Consider the following 24,709-nt stretch of genomic DNA (forward strand, 5'->3'; position numbering starts at 1 on the left):
GCAGTTTTACTCCTGATTCAGATACAATTGTTAAAGGCTGAATAACTGCATAAGACATTTCTGGAATAGAGAAAATATTTGCATAACACTTCTCTAATAATGGTGTAAACAGTCCCTCAACAGTTGTGACGTCCACAGATGACAATGTATGGTAATGTAAAGGAAGTCCTGTATCATGTATCTGTGGTGATGGTACAACTGTTGCAGACGCCTTTGAAAGTTCAACCATAACCTCTGCACTTTCCATTCCAGCATTCTGTGGCCAGAGAACTGAGAGACTGGTTACATCAGGAGCTTCCATACTGGGAACAAAGCTAGTTGGTATATGTGAAGATGCACATGGTAATTCAGAAACATGTGTTGCTGTAGCCTGAGCACAGACGGAAACAGATGGCAAAAACTCCTCTGCTTCAGAATATTCACATCTAGATGTTGAATGGGAGTGCAATGTTAATCCTGATTCGGATACAACTGTCAGGGGCTGAATAACTGCAAATGGCATTTCTGAAACTGACTGCCTATTTGCATAACACTTCTCTATGGAAGGAGCAACCATGTCTTCAACAGCTGTGAAGTCAATAGATACCATTGAAGCATAATTTATGAGAAGTCCTGTATCATATATTTTTTGTGGAGGTATAACTGTTATGGACTGCATTGGATATTCATGAATAACCTCTGCACAGTTCGTTTCAACACTTTGTGGTGAGACAGTAGAGAAACTGGATAAATCAAGAACATCCATACTTGGGACAATGCTAATGTCTGGGTGGAGTTCATGAACCTCGGAGTCTATTTCTACTTTGGTCACTGTATCCTGTGTTTTTTCTTTTATCTGCTTTTTTGGCATTGCTTTTTTTGAATCCTTTAGCCCTTCATGCATTTCTTTATCAGATAAAAGATCCTCCTCTTCTTTTGTTATTTCCTTTCCTTCATCTTTTTCTGTTATTCCCTCAGTTATAGTAGGCAATTCAATTATTTCTTCATCTGATGCTTCAATAATTTCTATCTTTGTGGCTTGTGTAATTTCCGTTCTTTGATATGCCTCATCCACAACAGGAGGAAGCGCCATTTTTGGCATATTTTCCTCTTCTCTGTCATCTACAGTCTCCTCTTTCTCCTTCGAATCATATGCTTCTCTTGAAACTTCACATGTGTCTGTATCGACGTGGTCTCCTTCTGTTGCCTCTTGCGTATCAGTATAACCTTTGGGAGCATCCTTGTCTTTTGGAAATCTTTCAGGCTCGTGGGTAACTGTCACTGTATCAAATGTTTTATCCAATGTTACTTTTGTTAACGTGTCAAGTGTCTGTGTATCTTGTTTTTGCACCTCAGAAGCATCGGTCTTGCTTGCTTCTGTCAATGTAACTGTGTCTACTGTTTTCTTGAATTCCTCCTTTAGGTGTTTCTTTAATTTGTGTGTCTTCTCCACTGCATCGTGTGTATCTTTTACCACTTGTTCTGTTTTCTTGGCTGTGTCTATGGTTTCGTCTATATGTTTTTGCGTTTCTGTCTCTGAATCTTGTGTTTCTTCAATGATTGCATGTGTTTCTGTATCTTCTGAATCTTTCTCAGATTCCTCGTATGTCTCCACTATGTCTGTCACTGGCTTTCGTGTATCTGTATCTGACTCGAATATTTCTTGTACTGTTTCCTCCATGACTGGCACGTCTCGTTCTGGAGAAGGTGTTGTGTCCATTAAACTATGTTCATCTACTTCTGGAAGAAAAACACAGAGGAATTCTTAGGGCATTGTTAAACACAGAACATTTGACATTTGCAAGGGATATGAGCATGTCCTGAAAGAGAGATAACATTACAAAGTAGAAAACGAAACAGAAGATTCGTCTACCCTAAACACCAACTACTAAATTAATGAGTGACATGCGGGTTTACGTCAAGATTTGAGAGGGGAGGGGCTTGATCATCAGGAGATAATCATCCTCAGATGTTAATACTATTTAGATGCACTTACAAGGGAGTCAGGACCAGCAAACTTTCATTTTAACATCCTGCATGCTTTGTTTAATCATAGAGGGTATTAAGTCTAATTTGGGATTTACTTCACAAATAGGAAATCAAATTGGGGTATCGTTTTACAATTAGGGTATTTGTAAATAAGGAATCAGTGTAAAAAAGTGTCACCACGATATTTCAGAATATATCTGTCCACATTTTCTTAAAATGGAAAAGTTCTTTCTTCATTTACAAATCATCTTCAAATAATGGAAGTCATTGTCTTTAGTAAATTACTGAATTTTGCTAAGAGTTTGAATTTCAAAATACAGTTTTGAAAACTGAACATGGATTGTCTCTTATGTAAGTCTATATATAACCAGGTTAATGTCACTCTGTGTATAATCACTGAGAATTTATGGTAACCATTTGACAATTAAGTCGAAATTATTACAGTGTCACTCAGTTGGGTAAAAATGTATGGTGGAAACCTAAAAGCCCTAAGATTATCGTCGCCTATGTAACATAGGATTATGTAGTCATGTGTGCTTGTATAAGAAAAAAAATTCTCAGAAAGAGACATTGAGCTGAAATTTGTATATCCACTTGATGAACACTGAACAGCAACATCGCTGTAATGGAATGGACCAATCTACTTGTTGCAAATAATGAAAGCATTTTTTGAAGTCATGAAGTGGATATTCAATCAAAACATGGCTATATCAAATAAATGTACATCTTAGAATGCAAGTATTTATCGATGTCAGAGTTCATAATTCCTAAAGTACAAAAAACACATATATCACGGAGGAAAACCACAAGAGGGGTACGACGGGGAAGAGGCAGAATCTTGGAAACGAAGTGTGCAGGAAACGAGAGGAACAAAAACACAATAACACGAAACAACAAGGACGGACAACAATCATGCTTACCTGAAGGAAGGAGACGACCTGCGAGGGGCTAAAGAGAAGTGTATTACGATAAACACTGACTTACGGACAATAAACGTACAAGCACAGAAGGCTACAAAACGAGGGACGAGGAAAACTTGACAAAAGACGAAACTAAGTAGGAAAGACGTCAACTGCACACCAAAGGGGAAAGACAACATAAACCATTACGCAGACAAGTGAGAATCTGGATTCGCTGGTTTGGCCTCAGACACAGCAAGAGATGTCCGATGTCTGTGATTTCTGTTCTCCTTTTAGAGAGATTGTTCCATCATAGATGTATTTGGAAAACAAAATCCCATTGGAGTGGAGTATCGGGTAAAAAAAGATACAACGATGAATGACTGAAGACTTGCGGAAATAAATTGCAGTTTCCCAGGAAATAAATACCTAACTGAAATATAATAGCAGTTTTTAGACCGAAGTTTTAGCAAAATACAAATTACGTGGCTGCAGAAAGATTAACGTTAAGGGGGGCTGCGTTCGGTCAGCTTCAGGAAAATGCGGTGCTCAGTTTCATCTGTTATCAGTATGACTCGCCATTTGGAAAAAAATGCTTGAAAAATTCCAAGGAACGAAAAAATATAATTATTAATATGGAAGTACAATCTAAGAATACATTTATACACACACACACACACACACACACACACACACACACATATATATATATATATATATATATATATACTAGATATATATATATATATATATATATAGTATATATATATATATATATACTATATATTTATAATATAATATAGCTATATTATATATATATATAGCTATATATATATATATATATATATGATATATATATAATATATATATATATATATATATATATCATATATATATATATATATATATATATATATATATATATATATATATATATATAAATAGAGAGAGAGAGAGAGAGAGAGAGAGAGAGAGAGAGAGAGAGAATGAAAAACTGAACAATTGAACCGTGCCAGTCAAAAGTAAGAAATACTGCTTAATTGCCCTCATCACGCGTGCACTCTCTTCAAAAGCAAGCCAAGAATTAGATTACGGGAACAGCAACGTGGTTTGATCGTTGAGGGGAGCATCAGATTACTTCAGAGAGTCTTCTGTTAACCTTGGTGTTAACGGGATCAATTATTTAAGAGGTCAAATAACAAATTCCATTATACAATTAAAGATCGAGGCGCCACTTCATTAAGGCGTTGGTACTAGAAGCATCAAAGCCCATCTCAAGCTACAAATTGAAGGGAAGGGCCCGTAAGAGGCCATTTAAGTCTCGGTGATCATGAAAATAATCTACAATGACTGACATTACAGAATGCATGACATTCAGGTGGTGCAAATCTGAAGAGTTCCGATATAAGCATAGGAGAGGGTTACAATGACACTTTCAGTGATTGCTGGGAATTTGGAGGCGACTTAGAAATGTCCATCATTACAAGAAGTTTCACGGTGAGAGAACATTACAAGGAGTACAGGATAATACATGGCCAAGATCACATTGTCGAGGCCGAATGTGTTCTGGGAGAGAGACTGGGAACCGGAAAGAAGGTAACACTTCAGATTTGCTATACTTTCAGATCACAGGATTATAACCTTAATAAATTCAAAACCTACATTTATATTAATATGACGAGGATCTCGTCTAATATAATACTAAAGATTTAAGGACTAAAATGCAGTTGTACAATCACCGAGTCGAGCTTAAAAATGCAATTTGATGCTTTCCATGAAATATTTTTAAATCTTTGCAGCATCGTATGAGGGCAACTGTTTGAAAGATTCACTATAGTATGATAAAAAACTGTAGAGATAAAAAAAATTCTAGGACAGTGAAGACGAGAATAATTCCAGAAAAAAGGGAGACTAAAGTGAGGAATATGTCAAAAGAACAATCAGGGAAGATACTGACGACCTTCGCAAAGAAGAGGTAACAGATAAACTGATGTAGAAGAGCTATAAGATAGCATTTAAATCGTTATAATAATATAACGTTACAGAATACGTTTGTTTTACGTTATCTACCGCTACTAATCCGATCTGGCACGTGAAATCAATATATCATCATTATTCTTCAACCTCGAATATTACAGATGACCGGCGAAAATAACTACTTTAACATTACAAAGACTCCCATATTTCTGCGTAAATTACTAACAATCATAATCCTTAAAAACTACGCAAGTCGATAAGGCGAACATCGCTCATCCACATACAAAGTACAGAAATATCCAATATGGCGTTCATTACGGCATTCAAAAGCGTAGCCCAAATACAACAAGATGCGTTTATCGCGGCGTTTCGATAGCAGCCAATCGATCCGAAGTGTCAAATAAAACGTTCATTACACGTCTGTATTAGATCAGTTAGTTGCTTTGTATTATATAAATCAAAATAAACTGGAAACGTTACTAAATAAAAGAAACAATGAGCGTAAGGCAGCTCAATCATTACTGAATTTGCCGGAGTAGAACAAGAAATGAAGAGCTCTCGTCTCCCCTGATTTTTCGCTTGAGACCGCTGTCTCTCTATGGGCTTTTTTCCTAATGAATGGCCTGACTTTTCCTTTAAGTAATAAAGAGAACTGTCCCGTATGCGTAGACTATATATATATATATATATATATATATATATATATATATATATATATATATATATGTATGATATATATATATATATATATATATCATATATATATATATATATGTAGTAGTATGTATGTATATATATATATATATATATATATATATATATATATATATATATGGTGGTTTGGATGATGCGTCATTAATATGCATATATATAATATATATATATAATATATATATATATATCATATATATTAATAGTATATATATGCATATTAATGATATTAAGACGCATCATCCAAACAGTCATAATATATAAAATTAAACAACTAACTGAAAGTAACCAGTGAAACGACAATTGTCAACTGGAATCTAGACTAAAGAACTGAAAAATTGAAGTTGTCGCCTCGAAACTCATCGTGATTCTCTAATATATCAAACTAGTCAATTAATACTTCCAACGTCAGACCATTCAATAAAGAAACCTTTCTTCAGAGAATTACGTCTTAAAAGACAGTGAAAAATAATGATCAAAACTAATGTCAGCTGGGTACTTCTTGATAAAAACGTTTTCTTCATATCTTGTTCTCCCCATTACTACCAATATTTATGAAATCAATGTGCAATTTAAAAAGAGCGTTCATGAACATAAAAACGGAACGAAAATAATATCAGAAAATATATTTAGCTGTGTCTGAGGCCACCTGGTGGAGAGAACTTGAGCTGGGAGACTAAAAAGGATTGGTTTATTCAAAATATGTTTGTTTTATGGGGAAAAAATTTCCACTGTAGAGGTGGTACACAGAACACATTATTGGGAAGCTCCAATGACAGTAGGTGTTGTACCGGTCATTGTATTTAGTGTTATCAATGCTGTAGCAGTCACTGTAAGTGTTTTAAGTGCCGTAGCGTCACTGTAAGTGTTATAAGTGCTGTAGCAGTCACTGTAATTGTTGCAAAACGCTGTAGCTAATTGTTGTCAGATGGGGAAAATAAAATGGCGTTGGTAATTGTCAGCTGTTTAGAGTTTCAAATGCGTAAGTCTTGAGTGAAGCTTCAAGTAGCTAAGTTGAACTGGCCTGAGAAATAATGGAGGAAACTTGGACTCTTCGAGAAACATGGTTGACGAGTTTCTCTACGATTTTATGAAGGACGCGTGCTTTCGTCACAAAAATGGCTCGTCAAATTTCCTTGACTCCTTTTCAGACTATTAAAACAACAAACTAAATAACCCTATTGTGTATTTAAGTCAATATCAGTGTACCAGGTATTTATACAATGAATATTTTATATATAAATCGTATCTATGTAATAATGATTTCCTTTGTTACTTCTCAGGTTCTGTTGTTATGTTGTAACTAACGCAGTTGTACTGCTAATAGTTTCTTATACGTCATCACATTCAGGCCTAGGGTTTGTTTTGTTTGTCTGTTAGTGTGTGCGTTTGTGAGTGTAAGAGAGAGAGAGAGAGAGAGAGAAGAGAGAGAGAGAGAGAGAGAGAGAGAGAGAGAGAGGTGGGATGGGAGGGAAGAGGAGATAGAGAACCTCGAATGTTAAAAGCTGACTGACTGAATGTAAATAAAGAGAGCACTGGAATGGTCTTAATCAAGAATGTCTTGGAATGCTAAATGTACCAGCTTTATTCACAGTGTTCAATCTTACCCGGTAGCCCACGGAATGTAAAGTATTTAATTTTGCAATGGGGATGTCCAACATGTGAATGGTAGTAAGGTTGAAAAGGTGCTCAAAATTTTGCCTTGGCCTGAACGTCTGACGACGCAAAAGGAACGCATGAGTCTTAGCTAAGAAATGCCTTCCATAGAATAAACGAAAAGAAAAGTGTCAGTATACAGGAAATAATAAAAAGAGAGATAAAGCCGCCAAAGAAATTGGAAGAAGAAAGCAAATCACTCGCTCTGTTTTTCATCCTGGGCGCTGGATGACCGTTTGATTTTCAAAATCAGCTGTTAATTGGCGGGTACTGATTTCTCTTCCGTTCTTGGCTGGCATATCTGGTTCACTGTGGTCTTCTTTGCACTTGAATCTGTTCACATATATATTTCTGTTTCTGTTGTAGTATCTTGAAAAAAAATCAGAACATTATGGAAAGAGGGGGTCCGTTTCTCTCACGAAGGATTTGTTCAGCGTCTGTGCTCTTCATATTTTGAACGAAACAATGATAATCACAAGGCCTCTATATAGGTTCCACGAGATACCTACAGCGTATCCAATAGAAGCCAAACCAGCTGAAATCCAACTCATTTAGTAAAGGGGAAAAGGGGAGGAGGTTGGCAACAGGTATGTGTTTTATGTACAAAAGTTTCTTAAGATACTAATGGGATATTGCAACACATAATGCATTCACTTGAATATTACTACATTACTGTCTTATACTGACTTTTAAGACTAGGCTATGACAGTGTACAAAGCTAGCAACTATCATTCAAGTAATAGTATTATTTATTATAATCGTTTTTCTCAAATGAAAATCTAAAATCAACTTTGAAATTCTTAAGGATACTGTATTGGACATTTCTGTCCTTTGGACATTCTATAATACTTGGAGTTAACATTCCAAACAAAATTAGTCATTCTTCTAGATGCGCAGCGAAGCGTTACTCCTCAACAGATATTAGATCTCAATAAGGAAAGATGACAAGAAGTTGCTATTAGGCGTCTACAGTCTCCTAAAATTAGCACTTACTGTGTAACTATGGCTGAAGTTACCTGGAATTAGCGAGATTTTCTTCTAGCAGCTTAAACATTAGAATCTTACAAGGAATTGCTCTGAGAAGTTTGTTAAATGTTAATCTGCCGACTGAATAAGCAGTTATAAAGTGACCTCAATTACAGAGGAAAGTCAGGATATAGTTCGTACTGCGTTGTTACTGCAGATAGAGAATTACAGTTAGATATGTATATATAGTATGCTTGGCTTTTGCGTGGCGAGTTAGGACATACTGTGCCGTTGGAGATTGCCCTGAAGATCCTTAAACCTTCCCGTAGCCATTTACTTTTCTAGTTGCAAAGTACATTTTAATTTTTTTTTTACATAATAAAGCCGAGATTGATTCGACAGACAAGTCCCTATAACCGTGGCATATCTCCGAGGCACGTAATTCGAAACTGCCACTGCTTGTAATGCTGTCATAATACTGAGCTGACACGACAAACGTTTCGACTTCTTGCCACCGTGTTCAGCAGTGCATGAACGCTATGCGGCCCAGAATCAGTCCAAACGCTCAGCGTCTCAGTGACATTTGATAATAGGGTTAATGGACATCAAGTTAATAGAGATCAGTTCTCTTTCTTTTGGGGGGTTTTGTGGTGGTGAGATTACAGCTCAAAATCTTAACCAACAGCTCGATGCCAACCTTCAGATGATTCTACTGATTCTATCACCGTCGTTGTTTGCTTCCTTTTCTTGGCTGGAAATGAAGCAGGGGTTGTTATGGTCTGAGGTATGGTATCGGGACTTCTAAAAGGAGTCGTTGTTCAACTCACTCCATGATTAAAACTTGGTTGTGACTGTCGGAATCTAACAAACCTACTACATTCGGGAAAGCACTGCGAGGAGGCTGATGTCAAATGTGGAAAACATGCAAAGAGTTATACTTGAGGGAGTGCCAGGGCCAAGGAGTGAGAGGAACAGCTCCTTCGTAACCTAATCAAAAGAACAGGAGAAGTCATTTTTTTATGGTACACATGAGTTGCCAGCGAGGCTGCTCATGTACGTATTAATTATTGCTTACAGGTTACCGGAGAAGGAAGAGGGATTTAAGGGTACGACTTCGCTGTTTTAAACTTTTAAACCGTAAATCCGTGATTCAATAATCATTTTCACTTGCACTTTATTCACCGGATTCTTAAAAATGTATGTATCCGACCCGACGCAGCGTATATCTTCATGTGAAGAACAAAAAATCAATGTCGACGCGCGTGAGTGTAGCAAATTAATCAATATACACGTGTTTATTTAGCTCAATTTATTTATGAAAAACTTACCTTCTATAAGCATTATACATGCTCACCCTTCATTGCATATAGGATATAGATCCATTTCAATTTTAATAAACTTTATTTAGAAAAAATCATCATGAGCCAATTCTATATATAATCAACTGTACATGAGAAAATCAAATACTTTTTTACATTCTACAATATAAAAATAAATATGGAAGAACTCTACAATTCATGAGATAAGGAATGGAGTACAAACATTACTCAACAAAAAAATGAAAATTGTAAACCTAAAGGTAAGGAATAAAAACATTCAAACATAAAAAGGGGTTGGAATGTATGTAAGTGACATGCAGTTACCACACACTTAAAAGTAACAACAACGATACGGAGAGCACAACTCACAAGTGTTATGGTAAATATTCTTTGTGTCCTGGATAATATGGGCAGCTTATAAAAGATCTCGCAAGATCAAGGTTTTGCAGATTCACTTGTCTATTCACTGTTCAACTGCAGTGAACTTGGCTGTGATAATAAGCAGTAAGTATAGGGCCATACAGGCAATTTGTGAAGGGCACATGAAGAAAGGGAAGCAGTGAACCCCCCTTCGGAGGGCAAAGCCACTAAAGCACCTTTGGATAACCTTAAATAAACCTAATTTTATAATGAATTGACCATTTTAACAAATTTGAAGAGTTCATTTGATTTCGAACAGGCCATCTACCTGCATAGTCTTTTAATTATTCTGTGCAATAAGACTTGTTTTTGCGATGATACTATATGCAGGCACAGCGATTGCTTTGTCTTTTTTTAATTCAAGATAACTATACTGAAATTAACTTTAAGCTAGACGACAATGCTAGCTAATGTAATTTTATCTAAAAAAGCACCACATTTTGTCATCGTCATCACTCGGTATTCATGCAATTCATCTGCTCGGTACATGAAAGCACTGTAGATTAGACTAGCATAGGGTCCATATCCCATCCCTTCACAAGGAGAGACTAGCCTAAGATTGAAGGAACTTCTCTGTATTCATCGCTATGCCAGTACGAGAAACACTGAAGGACTTTGCTACGCAAGCTTAAATTTGAGAAATATCCGAACACATGATGTCTTTCACTGCAGCATTAACGTCATTCAAGCCTGGGAGGAGATCAAACAATGATGCTTTTCTTTTCTTTTTTTTCTCTTAGCGTCTGTATTGCTATCAAACGGATCCTACATTATTAGTCTAGTCTCACATGAAGTTTAATCATTTGTTAGGAGAAGGCAAAGTTCTAGAGAGCACAAACCTACTACAACTCAGTTCATGAACAGTATTTAACTATACAACATGAATTAGTAATTAACGTTTCGTTTAATCATAATAGAGCCAAAACCATTTTCAAATCTTTCACCAACTGGGACGTCTTAGTCTTCCAGACTCACAGCTGAATAGTCACCGCAGACACAAATGAGTCACAGATTGAATAGAATTGCCAGTGTGAAATTCGCCAGATCAAAAGACAAAGAACGTTTGTAATCAAGCTAGAAGAAGGTGCAGTGACCGAGGGCCGTACGAAACCCATCATGAGTTTACTCTTGACCCTACAGGGGAAGGAAAAACGATCACAAACAACACGAGGTGCACTGGAGGAGGCTAGGTCGGCTCACTGTCATATCTGGGGATTACTGTTACAAAAGAAAACAACATAAGAAAGGTGTACAATGCCTACATAACAAAAATAAGATACAAAATAAAAAAAAAATAACTTAATCTGTCTACAAAACTAAAGGCTACAACTTAAAAATGGGTGTCAATATCCTACTAAAACATAATTAGTTAATAAAATACTGTATACAAAAATCTAGGTAGTACGTCAAAACATAACACACAAAACCAACTAAGTTGTGTTAATGAGACAATGCAGAATAACAGGGAGAAAGAATTTCATTATTCCTTTCTAACTATCATTACAGGTTAATAGAAAAAGAACTTAAATTGCGAAACTCGACAAAGTGGGTCAAAGTATTCCTTTTCTCAGTCTCTAATGCTCTACTTAATGACCAAATTGCAGCTCATGATGACGTAGGAACTAAACAGTCTTTTTAAGGGCAGTGTTTTATTTAGATATATATATGATATCAAAATCAAGTGAATAACATATCACATATGATCATATTCAACCCACTATCTTGCAACTACCCTAAAACCAAATGTCTACAAAACAAATCTTTCCTCAAAAATAATGAATTATTTTCACATCTACCTTACATTTCCCACCAAACCACCCAGTATCTGATTTCTACAGCTCCAAAACTAAGCCCCTTCAGTTAAAATAATGTAATGTGAAGCTGAGCTCCAGTTTCTTACCTCTGACTTCAACCTGCATAGAAGACGCCGACTGTAAGCTCTCGACAGAAGAAATGGTAGCTGAATCTACCTTCGGCAATTCTGGAAGTAGAGGGAGCTGATCAGTGTGGTTCCTGCTGGCATAAAGTCTGCTGGCACCGAGAATGATTTTTTAAGGGTAATGATTAATAAATTGGCTTTCTATTGAATTGCTTAACAGAATGGTGTGCAGTGGAATAGTTTAATAAACTGGTGTCCATTAAAATTGTATAATCTGGTTTTGAAATGTAAACGATTTGTATTTCTGGGTAGGTGATTCAAACAAATGGTAAAAGTATTTAAATAAAAATACCAGGGTTTCAGTCAAAATTGGATTATAAGTTAAAGTTAATGGTAAAGGTTGAATTTCAGTTTGTCTTATTGTCTATGAATTAATACATTAGCTTTAATTCACCTGTTAATTTTAAAATAAGTAAGAATTTGGAGAACTGAAATAATTGTTAGTAACATTAAAAACAGAAATGGGATATTGTGATGATTTAGTTGAAGTACACAGGAAAGTAAACATGTCATGCAGCTATATTATCTAGATTTAAGTGCGTTTGTGTGGCGATCTCTCTATTAAGCACATAAGGCATAATGTATTTACGCCTAAAAGTGCAAGATTTCTGAAAGAAGGCTAGTTGCATGTTAAGACATTCTACAGACACTTTACAGCGAAGTTAACGCTCTCAAACTAGTTCTGAGTAACAGAGGCGGGCTATATTTTCATACTATAATGTACTATCGCTACAACAGTGCTCCTAGAAGTCGCAATACAATTTTCACCTTGAATGATGTCTTTGACTGAATCCTCGATCAATACTTGGCAAATCAGGGCGCTGTGACCCTGATCTTTGACAACATTGATTAAAGGCATCTGGGCCTCTGGTCTCTGGAGATTCTGAAGTTGTCCAGTTTCCACCATTGACATGATTTCTTCAGCCTGGACGCCTTCCTTCAGCATAACACTGACCTTTGCCATTTCTCTGGCCACAGGTTCCTTCAGAGAAGCGTCCATCTCCTTGGGAAACTGCTCTGTGATGAGTTCTTCTACATTTACATCTGCCTTCTGCATCATGCGCATGAATGTCTTGACGCCGATAGTTTTGTCTGTTGTTTGGATAGCCCTTTCTACTTGTTCTGTCATGACTTCATTCACGAAAGCCTTGAAGCCAAATTCTTCAATGACTTCCATTAGTTGTGCTTGGGCTTCCATCTTCATTAGCTGTGGGAACTCTCCAGCCTCCATAAGAGTAATGACATCTTGAGCCAAAACACCATGTTTGACCATCATACCAATTTTGGCTACTTCTTCTTTTAGTTGAGGTTCTAACGCAGCTTTCTGGACAACTTCTTCAATGTTGACATTTTCTTCCTGGGCCATGCGTACGTATGCTTGGACCCCAGGTACCATCTCCGCAGAAAACGCTTTTTTAAAAGGGGAAGAGGAATACCGTTAGGATTTAAAGTTATGATTACTATTATGCAGAATTTTACTATTGGATTAAATCTTTTCATTTCTAGAGTACTGAAACACCAGGAAGAGTTTATCAGTTCGGTTATCAAGTATTTTAAGAGCACAAGTTTTGTTTTTCTTTTACTATGAAAAACAAAAACTATGCGAAGGTAACTTTCCTGGGTCAATTGATTTTATTTAGTATTAGGAAAATGATTTTTGCTACCTGACTGACTATAGGAAATCTTAATTCAATTTTGAAACTAAAAAGTTTATACCTAGTTTCGTGAATTATAAACAAAAGCTAATGAAATGATTAATTTAAACCAGGGTTTATGTTTGCAAGTTGTTAAAAAAAAGTAAAATGAAAAATATTAGTATAACCTGGATAACGACTCAGAATAACATGAGAAAATTTATCAAAATGAAATCATTTGTTTAATCTAGACGCAGATGAGATAAACGGAGGTTAACTCTCAACTTACTCTTCACGTTAACAGTTTCAGTCTTGGCTTTCTTCAATAAACCTTTCACCTCGGTCATTCGTGCACCCTTCATCATAGGCTTTTTATCCTGCATGTCTTTCGCAGTTTCCTCAACAAGGACTTCACAAACGGTACCAACGTGTCCTTTATTAGTCACAATGGATATGAGTGGCATCTGAGCTTCAGGGGTCTTCAAGCTTGGCAGAAGACCAGACTCTGATAAAGCAATGACCTCGTCGCACTTAACGCCTTCCTGCAAGAGATGTCCTATGGCTGCGATTTCTTTCACAGGCTCTGAGGACGGGCCGAATTCTCTTGAGATGTCCATTATCACATTCTCCATTGACTCCTCTCCTGTTTCTATACTGCGTATAACGCTCTTCAGACCTATGCTTCGTTCCTTTCTCTCTTCAGCCTCTTGAACGATTACCTTGGTGGCTGTGGCACTCTCCAGGCGGCAAACAACATCTAGGAGCTTTGCCTGGTGTTCTATTCTCTTTAAGGCAGTGAATTCTCCTTCTTTCATCATTGACAAGAGTTCATTCACTTGTACGCCTTTCTTCAGATGGAAATTCAGTTTTGCAATGTCCTTCTGGAATGTGACCTTCTCTGTCGGCTTTAGTTCTACAGTCTCAAGATCCACCTGCCCTTCGGTGGCCAAATTCACGAGTGCTTTAAATCCAGGGACGCACATTTCTGCAATCACATACCAGTGACATCAGCAGGGGCATTCAGAATATTCAAAAAGCTTTCTCTTTTGGAAATGGGCAATAGACTTTAAGTGGTTTTATATGTTAATTGAGGGATGCTTAACCAAAAAGGAAAAAAAGAGGATTCCAATGACCTGGGATAACAATTTTGTGATCAAGGGTAAATAGCTGAAAAAAATTAATTTCAGATTAGGTATTAATGAAAAATTATGTATACTCGATTTGGATAAAGTTTAATAATGTAAAGGTTCTAGGACTCATTATACTGTACATCATTATCTGATTAGCTGTTGGGAGAATGCTTCTGTTTTCAGGGAATTTATTACATTGTATGAGAAAAAAGGAACATAATGTACACTTTGTAAACCTAAACTGTATAACACTTGTATCCCTTCAAAGGAATGAACATATAGTTATGTATGTCTGAAAATGAATCTACCAAGTATCAGAGTATTTGGATATGTGACTGCTTCTTTATAACAATTGCATTTAGGATTCTTATTTACATGCTCAGAGGACACATACTACGTGTAATGCTGATTACATTGCATCTGTGTCTTAGTGCTTGGGTAAAAAACCTATTTCAAATAACCTTAAGAATTTTTGTAATAAACGAGATTTTATGAACAATCTCAAATTATCAATCATCACATATGTGTCCCCTGAGAAGTTGACATCTGAAATCTTAGGAGGTTGTTCCAAACTATGTACATGTGAATGGCAACTTGCACTTATTGGAAGATGAGTAACCAGTAGTGTTTTGAAGCGTAGTTAAACAAAGTGAAGACTGTTTTAAAAGTTTTACCTGATTTGACCTGTGTCTTCTCGGCAGTGTGTTTGGGCGTGACTTCTTCAACTTGAATCTCAGCCGAAGAGGGTGTTGGGGCAGGGGCTGTGAATGTTGTTCGAAGGATAACAGAAAGGTGAGTATTTGTCAGGTGTCACAAACATATTCTTCATTTGGCATTTTATGTCACGCACATGTCTTGCAAAGGTAAGAAATTGTTTTATATTTTGTTTAAGGATATTAAAGAAGTGATAAATGTTCTTTACCAAATGTAATTCAAAGTGATATAGGATCAAATGTCATGTTTTCCATCCATTATACCTTGTGGCTCTCATCAAAAAGGGGAACAGATTGAGTACATTTACATTTATATCAGTAAGTAAACTGTTAATAAATTGAAATAACTACGAACTTCAACAATATACAAAGACTTCTAGTCTGGAGATCGAAGCTCTTGTCCTCAGACCTCAAATGAGGGCCACAAGAATATAATTGACCAACCTATTTGGAGTGTCTCTGCCAACTGTTCGGCTACTGTCTCCTGCTGTGGTTGTTCCTTCTGGATTTTGAGAGGAGCATCTGGAACAGAATGGGATTGGAGGTTTTGGGAGACATTCTAATAGTGTCAAGAGGAAGCAAGTAACTCCTTCATTCACTTTTAGACGTAATGGCATTCATTCACATCTTCATCCCTACACACACATTTCATTCTCTGCCACTTAATAATACCTTATTGTTCAATTGTCATCAGCCCTTAAAAAGTGTTGAGACTCCTTTCATTTCACCAACATGTCATCTACTAATATACATCCCCCTCACATTCCCTTTATGCCTCCAACAACCTGTATTCATCCTTACACTTCCTTTAATAGCAATGATTGTCCAAAACATCTGGAAACATTAAAAAGAAATATGAACAACTTGGAATCGTTGCACGAGCATAATAGCATTTATAGCAGATTCTGAGGCCACTCTGAGAAACAATTATTGACATGGAATGTGATAAAATGCACGTATTTAAAAGGATTAACAACAGCACTCTTCTCAACCTATCAGGCCCTCAGCAACACCCACACAAACCGTCCCTTTCTTCCACATTGGAAAACATCACTTTAGTCCAGGAAAATGTCTAACGTTTTCCAAATAATCATTCTCGCTGTATATTTCATTCACATGCAAGCAGATCATTCAATTCAAAGTAGCTATTAGCAAAGGCTCCCCAAAAACTAAACTACTGCTCACTAATTGCTTTGTCATTCGCACTAGGACATACAGAGTTCTGCATTTCACTAAACAGGTTTATCATGCAAGGAAATGTGTTGGGCTTCTCTGTGACAACTGCACTACTGTATATAATCCAATATTCCTTGTGTGTATGCTACATCATAAATGCATAGAGATATTAGAAGGGCAGTATTTTATTTTTGAAGGGTGTTCTTTACTTCCGAGTTTGGTGGATTCCTTTGGGATTTGTCTGATCTCATGAGTATGGAAATAAGAGAGTTTGATCTAAGAGGGTCTGTAAAGTGTTCTTCACTTTTGAGTTTGCTGGATTCCTTTGGGATCTGTCTAATCTCATGAGTATGGAAATAAAAAAAAAGTTTGATTTAAGAGGGTCTGTAAAATTTGGAATTATGCGCAGATGATGGACGAGCTCAACATGTCGAAGAATGATACTGATTTGTGACAGAAATAAAAGGAATTTGGTGCACTGGGATTATTCTTCTCGGTACCTTCCTTACCTGTATTTGACATCAGTGACCTAACATTAATCAGGTTATTAAGGGCAAAAGAGACACCGAAGTAAGATTACTACAGATAAAAATTTAAAGATTCATAATTTTTTTTAAAAAAGGACAGCTCAAAATTTAAATATTTCTCAAATCAAAATGTCTTATATATATCAACATTATTATTGTCACCAGGACATTTAATTTCTCGTTCCAGAAATCAACGAAATGAGGAGATGTTAATCTGATGTTAAAATCAAAGACCCTCCTTAGTTAGAAATAATTAAAATAATGATTCAAAGTAAAGAATAAAAGGAACGGAATCTTGAAATAAAAAATAAATTAAAATGTGTCCCTGTAGATAAAGTGCATATATATATATATATATATATATATATATATATATATATATATATATATATATATATATAGCATATATATATATATATATATATATATATATATATATATATATATATATATATATATATATATATATATATATATAATATATTGTATACATATAAAACATAGGGTAAGGTAATTATACAAAACAAAAGCACAAAGCAGAACATAATCATACAAATAATACAAATATTAGTATAAGAGAATAAAATATATGGAACTCAAACAACAAACTCCAGTTAACCTGAAATAACAATGAGGTCAGATTAATGAAAAAGAATAAGGGAAACTTCCAAATAACACTAAATGAATAGTCACATGCATTTCCCCTTTAGTTTGTTCTATCTAAATATAATGCAGTATTCGTTGTGTTCTTGTCCTGATCTATATGTGATGTATCGTTCCTCTGGTGGTATCGTATTCACGGATGTCAAAAATAAATATGGTGTTAAAAATATGCGCGAGTAAAAAAATAAAAGAGATAAAAATACATATGACAAAATAATGATACAGATTTGAAAAAAAAAAATATATGATAACCAGCAGCCTTATAAGCATCCGAGCGCATAAAAAGATGGAAAATAATCAACATAAGCCTGGGCGAAGCAAGGCTAAAATACAGCAACTCATAGAAAAGTAAACTAATAGAAACGTAAACTTAATGAAAATCAACTCAAATGAAAATCGAAACGAGAATAGGCAAGAACAATATCAGAACATTGCAGTTATATTGTTAATAGACGGCATGGCTGCAACGTTATATAATGTTAATAAACGGCGAGGCTGCAATAAAAGTATAATTTTCTGCAGGGAGCCAAGCAACGTGCAACTGGCGCGTGCTGCAACTGATTCTTTTTTTTTTTTTTTTACTATAGCGTGGCACTCTAGTCTAAGGTGAGTGTTTGGATCAGTACTGTGAGTGCATGTCTATATTTGCAGTTCCAGACTACGTGCAGTGTCATATTGAGTGGAAGAGAGTGCTAAGCTACAATTTGGCACTCTAAGTCTAGCGTGCGTTGTTTGAACTATGGTACTGTGAGCGCCAGTCTACATAGTGGCACTCAATATAGTATCTGTCAAAATGTGCAAACTTACGAGGTTTGGTGATCGGTTTCCCCTGTTGAGTGATTTGCTGTGTCAGGACCACCTGTTGTTGTTGTTGTTGTTGTTGTGTCTGCTGTACAGTTTGTTGTTCCTGTACAGTAACCTGTGTTTTTTGTGCCTGCTGCACCATTTGTTTTTGTTGCACTTGCTGTGTCTTTTGTTGAACCATGTGCCCTTGTTGAACAACCCTAGCCTCTCCCTGAATGACTTGTGCTTGTTGCTGGACTCTCTGCTGCTGAACAACACCTTGTTTTGTAATCATTTGTTGCTGGTGCTGAACAGTTGTCACCTGTTGCTGAGTGGGCTGCATGAATTCACTTCCCTCATGCAAGAGAACACGTTGATCTTGCATTGGTTGCATCAAATTTTGCTGCACCGTATCAAGTGTAGGTTCATATCTAGTCATTTCCTCATGGGTTCTGACTTGAGTTGGTTGTTGTGTGACAGTCGTCTTTTTCAAAAATTGAGGTTGTTGTGTAGTCTGAGCTGTTTCTTTTACAACAGTGGAAGTTACTTGCCCAAGAGTTTCAGGTTGTTGCATAAAAGTAGATTCTGCTCCTTTTTTCATTATCATTGGTTGAGTGGAAATAATTGTTTTCTCTAGGACGCCAGACTCCTGGGTGATACGAGCTTGTTGTGACTGCATGAAAGATGTTCCTTCCATTGTAGTTTCCTCTAATTGCTGAGTTACCCTTCCCTTCTGCACAACCATGGGCCTCTTAGTTATTATTGTTTCCTGGAGAATATCAGGCTCCTGTGTGATGTGAGCTTGTTCTGAAGTTCTAGTGACAATGGTTTCTGTAGCTGTTTCTGGCTGCTGTACTATTACCTTTTCCTTCCTCATTATTACTGGTTGTTTAGATGCAGGCATTTTCTGCATTATTTCTGGTTCTTCAAGAATCTGAGCTTTTTCTGTTGTCACAAAGATACTGGTATCTTCAGCAGTTTCAGGCTGCTGTAGAGTTATCTTTTCCTTCTTCATAACCATTGGTTTCTTAGATATAGTTGTCTTCTGAAGCTGTCCGGATTCCTCAATAATATGAGCTTGCTCAGCAGTGAATGAAGTCCGTACCTCTTCGAAGGTCTCAGGTTGTTGTACAATTATATTTTCTTTCTGTAGAATCATTGGTTTTTGGCCTCTACTAGTTTGAAGAACTTGAGATCCCTGGATAAGTTGAGCCTGTTCAGTAGTTAGTTTTGAAGTCAATTCTAGAGTAGTTTCAGGATGCTGCATTGTAACCATTTCCTTCTTTACGATCATGGGTTGTTTGATTACAGTAGTAGTTTGTAAGACACCAGGTTCTTTGAATGCCTTTGCCGTTTCAGTAATGATTGTGGTAGTAACATCTTCAGCAGTTTCTGGATGTTGCATAGTAACTTTCTCTTTATGAATGACCATAGGATGCTCAGATAGGGCGGTTTGTTGAGTAAGTTTGGTTTCTTGACCAACATGAGCTTTTTTCTTCAGGATGGTTGTTGTTACTTCTTGTGTTACTTCAGGATGTTGCATGATAATTTCCTGTTGAGCTAGGGTGGGTTCTTGATGAACAGCTGTTTTCTGGAAAACTTCAGGTACACCTGAAATTCTGCCTTTCTCATGAACTATCTGAGCACTTTTCATTTCCCTAACTTGAGACATCTGAGACTGTTGCATAACTTTTTCTTGATGAATGAACTGTTGTTGTTGAACAGTTGCCTGTTTCATAAATTCAGCATGCTCTGAAGTAATGCCTTCCTGGAAAGGAACCTGGGGTTTTTGAGTCCATGTTATTTGCTCTTCTTGTTGTACAAATGACTGAGGGCGAGTACCAGTTACAGTCGTTTGGAGAGTGGCCTTTTCTCTGGATTGTTCAACATGAGTTTCTCTGGCAACGGTATCACTAACAGCTTTCCTTTGTTGGAATGGCTGTGGGGTCTCCTGTACAGTTTCTTGAATGGTTTGTGTCATGGGTTGCTGCTTTAGTGTTATATGTTGTGTATCCTCCTGTGTCACCTCCTGTGTTGTTTGTTTAACAGGTTTAAGAATAGGTTTTTGTACTGGCTTTTGTGTTGGCTTTTGCACGGGTTTTGGCGCAGCAGGTGCAGCTTCAGGATACCCTGAAATATATGTAGGTTCTAGCTGAATGAAATTGACAATTTTATTTTTATTTTAGCATGTAAGTTTTGTAAAGTCTGAAATGATAATTTAGTAGGTTCTTGTTGCTGTGTTAATAGTGTATTAATATTTATTATTTGCATTTTAACTTTACTTTGTGTCAGGTTGTTAATATCAATGTATAATTGTTCTGAAACATTGTAAGTCTGTTGTTGTTTTATCACCTGTTGAACGTGAGTTACCTTACCTTGTTCAGTCTTTCGTTCAGTTATTGGCTGGTCTTCAGCTGGCTTAAGTGTTGGTTTGGTTTCTGCTGACTTGGGTGTTGGTTTTGTTTCAGCTGGCACTGGTGTTGGTTTGGTTTCCTCTGGCACTGGTGTTATTTTGGGGGATTTGGGTGTTGGTTTTGTTGAATCTGGATAAGGCTGAGGCTCAGAGGGTGTAGGTTTAGATTTACTTGGGACTGGCTCAGGCTTTTCAGGATACTGTGTGGGAGCAAACTTTTGTTCCTCTGGAGTGTGAGAAGGTTTGGTTTCTTCAGGAATAAAATGTTTAGGTTCTTTAGGTACAGGAGTTAGTTTAGGCTTCTCATATGTAGGAATAGGTTCATGCTCTTTGGAGGAAACAGGCTTCAACTGAGGTTTCTCAGCAGAAGGAGCAGGCTCCTGTTCTTTGGGAGTATGTTTAAGCTTGGGTTTTTCTGGAGTTGGGGTAGGTTCAACTTCTCTACGCACAGGTTTAAGGTGAGGTTTTTCTGAAGTTGGAGTAGGTTCAACTTCTCTAGACACAGGTTTTAGGTGAGGTTTTTCTGGAGTTGGAGTAGGTTCAACTTCTCTAGGCACAGGTTTAAGGTGAGGTTTTTCTGGAGTTGGAGTAGGTTCTGGTTCCTTGGTTATTGGTTTAAGCTTAGGCTTTTCTTGAGTTGGAGCAGGCTCAGGCTCCCAAGACACAGGTTTAAGCTGAGGTTTCTCTGGAGCTGGCTGGAACTCGGTTTCCCTTAAAGGAGCTTTAAGTTTAGGTTTTTCTTGAGTAGGAGTAGGTTCAGGTTCCCTAGATATTGGTTTAAGTTTGTGAGTTTCTGGAACAGGGGCAGCTTCAGTTTCCCTAGAAACAGGTTTAAGCTTGGGTGCTTCAGGAATAGGGGCAGGTTCGGGTTCCCTTGAAACTGGTTTAAGTTTAGGTTTTTCTGGTGATGGAGTAGGCTCTTGTTCCCTGGAAACAGGTTTAAGTTTTGGTGTTTCTGGAGTAGGAGCAGGTTCATATTCCCTTTGAGTAGGAGCACGTTTAGACTTTTCTGGAGTAGGAGTAGGTTCAGGTTCTCGTTGGGTAGGAACAATTTTATACTTTTCTTGAGTTAGGGTAGGATGTGGTTGTTCGGGAGTGGGAGCGTATGTAGGTTTCTCAGGCTCAGGGGCATATCTGGGTTCATCAGGAACTTTCTCATGTTTGCTCTCAAGGAATTTGGGGATTTCAGGTGTGACTGGGGTTGGTTTTGGTGATGCCTCAGGTGTTGGTTTTTGTTCAACATAGAATGGTACTGTTTTCTGTTCTGCCATAGCAGGTGTTGGTTTAACTTCAGCTGGTACTGGTGTCGACTTTTGCTCTGTAGAAATAGTTACTGGCTTAATTTCAGATATATGTGTTTGTTTTAATTCTGCTGAGATGTGTAATGGTTTTTGTTCTACTGAAGTTCGTGTTGCTCTTTGTTCTACTGAAGTTCGTGTTGCTCTTTGTTCTACTGACGTTCGTGTAGGTTGTTGTTCTATGGAAGTTCGTGTTGTTTCTTGTTCTAATGAAGTTCGTGTTGGTTTTAAGAGAGCTGTAGAAAAGGTTGGCGTCTGCTCTTCAAGACCAGGTCTCGCTCTTTGTTTAGCTGAAGCATGGGTTAGTTGCTGTTCTGCTGAAATGGGTGTTGGTTTCTGCTCTGAAGAGTCTTGTGTTGGCATCTGTTCTGGAAGCTCAATCATTTGTTCCTGAACTGTTGTATAAATATTGCCTTGTTGTTCTACAGGAATATGCTTAGTGCGATCTGTATAAATAATGTCCTCTCTCTGTTCAGCTAAAGCAGATGTTAGTCTCTGTTGTGCAGAAGCAATCTGTTTTTGTTCTGTATGTAAAGAAACTAATTTAATATGTTCTGAAGAAGGACTCATCTCTTCTTGTTCTTGATAAGAAATGGTATGCTGAGAACTAACTGGAGTATGAGGTGATAAATATTTACTGATGTCTGATGTTTTCTGTTTGGTAAATTCTACTGTAGGTTCTTGTTTCGAAGAAATATACTTTGGTTTATGCTCCCCTAGCATGGGCTTTTCTGAATCTGGAATAGAGGGTTGTTGTTTACTTTCAATGGTGGGTTTGACTAACTGTGCATTTTCAGATTTCATCTCTACATACCCAGGATATGTCTGCTGTTCAGGAGTAGGAATTGGTTTTTGTTTACTGAATAATGTCAATTCATCAGTTTCAATGTGCACTTTATCTTTAGGTTTGTCTGGTGTAGGTGCCTTTCTTAATTGTGTTGGTGTAATTGTGGCTGTCTCTTCACCCTTGGCAGGAAGTGATTTCTTCTTGATGTGAACAAATGTGCGGTGTTCGTGTTCATGTTCAGAAATTTCTGCAAAAGGCGTTTTATTTTCATCAGGAATAAGTCCATGTTTCGGTGCATCATGTGTCTGCATAGGATGAGCAATCACTGAGGCTGTCTGTTTAACTGCATAAGGTGAACCTATCTTCTCTTGTCTTTCTACATATGGAGTATGCTTATCTTCTGGAGAGGGGGAACTTGGCCTAACTTTTTGCACTGATGAAGTAGGTGTTGGTCTTTGTTCTACTAAATGTGATGGCATATGTTCTTCTGGTGGTATGATCTTTTGTTCAGCTGTCACAGTTGTAAATGTAGGTTTCTTTTCTGTAACAGTATGTGGAATAGGAATTGGTTTTTGTTTACTGAATAATGTTAATTCATCAGTTTCAATGTGCACTTTATCATTAGGTTTGTCTGGTGTAGGTGTTTTTCTTAACTGTATTGGTGTAAGTGTGACCGTTTCTTCACCCTTGGCGGGAAGTGATTTCTTCTTGATGTGAACAAATGTGCTGTGTTCATGTTCAGAAACTGAGGCAAAAGGTTTTTTATTGCCATCATGAATAACTTCATGTTTTGGTGCACCATGTGTCTGTGTAGGATGCGCAATCAATGAGGCTGTTTGTTTAACTGCAAAAGGTGAGACTATCTTTTCTTGTTTTTCTACAAATGGAGTATGCTTATCTTCTAGATAGGGGGAACTCGGCCTCACTTTTTGCATTGATGAAGTAGGTGTTGGTCTATGTTCTAATAAATGTGATGGCACAAGTTCTTCTGCTGGTATGATCTTTTGTTCAGTTGTAACAGTTGTAAATGTAGGTTTCTTTTCTGTAACAGTATGTGGTGTTTTGAATTCATATGAAGGAAGTGTAAATTTCTGTTCATCTGTAAAAGCTACAGAAGTAGGTTCCTGTTCTGTAAAGGTCTGTGATGGTTTGTATTGAGATATTGTCGGTGTAATCTCCTGATCAGTGTGAACGATTGCAGGTGTCTCTATTTGTTCAACAGTGGCATGTGAAGTTTTGAAGTCGTCTATTGTGGATGTAATCTTGTGTTTTGATTGGTCAGCTGCCTGTGAATGTTCCTGTTCTGTTATATCATATGATGGTTTATATTCTGCTTTAACTGGTATAGTCTTTTGCTCTCTATGAAAGATTGTAGGCGCAGGCCTCTCTTCTATTAAAGTATATGAATCTTTGGTTTCAGAAGTTGTAACCATCTGGTCATCCTTATCAGCTATAGATGAAGGCTTATGCACATCAGAAGTATGGGTTCTTTCATATTCAGCTAAAGTAGGTATAAATTTCTGTTCAACATGAAGAGATGGGTGTGTATCTTTGTGTTCTACTAAAGTAAGTGAGGGTTTGTATCCTGCTAAACGTGTAAGCTTCTGCTCAGTTTGAACAGTTGTGGGAGTAAATTTCTGCTCCTCATGAAGATGTGAAGGTTTGTATGCTGCTGTGGTGGGTGTAAGCTTCTGATCATGTTGAATAGCTGCAGTTTCTTTTTCTGTAAA

General features: G+C 37.0%; 1 protein-coding gene across 1 annotated transcript in view; it reads right to left on the bottom strand.

Moving 5' to 3' along the window:
* The window catches only part of LOC135215403 (titin-like), a 206,828-nt gene that overhangs the window by 52,805 nt on the left and 129,314 nt on the right, over positions 1 to 24,709 (bottom strand). The window contains 8 exon segments of the mRNA XM_064250008.1: positions 8,875 to 8,928; positions 11,817 to 11,897; positions 12,624 to 13,265; positions 13,779 to 14,474; positions 15,294 to 15,380; positions 15,777 to 15,854; positions 18,506 to 20,611; positions 20,857 to 22,212. Coding sequence (XP_064106078.1) covers positions 8,875 to 8,928; positions 11,817 to 11,897; positions 12,624 to 13,265; positions 13,779 to 14,474; positions 15,294 to 15,380; positions 15,777 to 15,854; positions 18,506 to 20,611; positions 20,857 to 22,212 — 5,100 coding nt within the window.

Source organism: Macrobrachium nipponense, chromosome 19 (assembly GCF_015104395.2).
Source record: "Macrobrachium nipponense isolate FS-2020 chromosome 19, ASM1510439v2, whole genome shotgun sequence".
NCBI lineage: Eukaryota > Metazoa > Arthropoda > Malacostraca > Decapoda > Palaemonidae > Macrobrachium > Macrobrachium nipponense.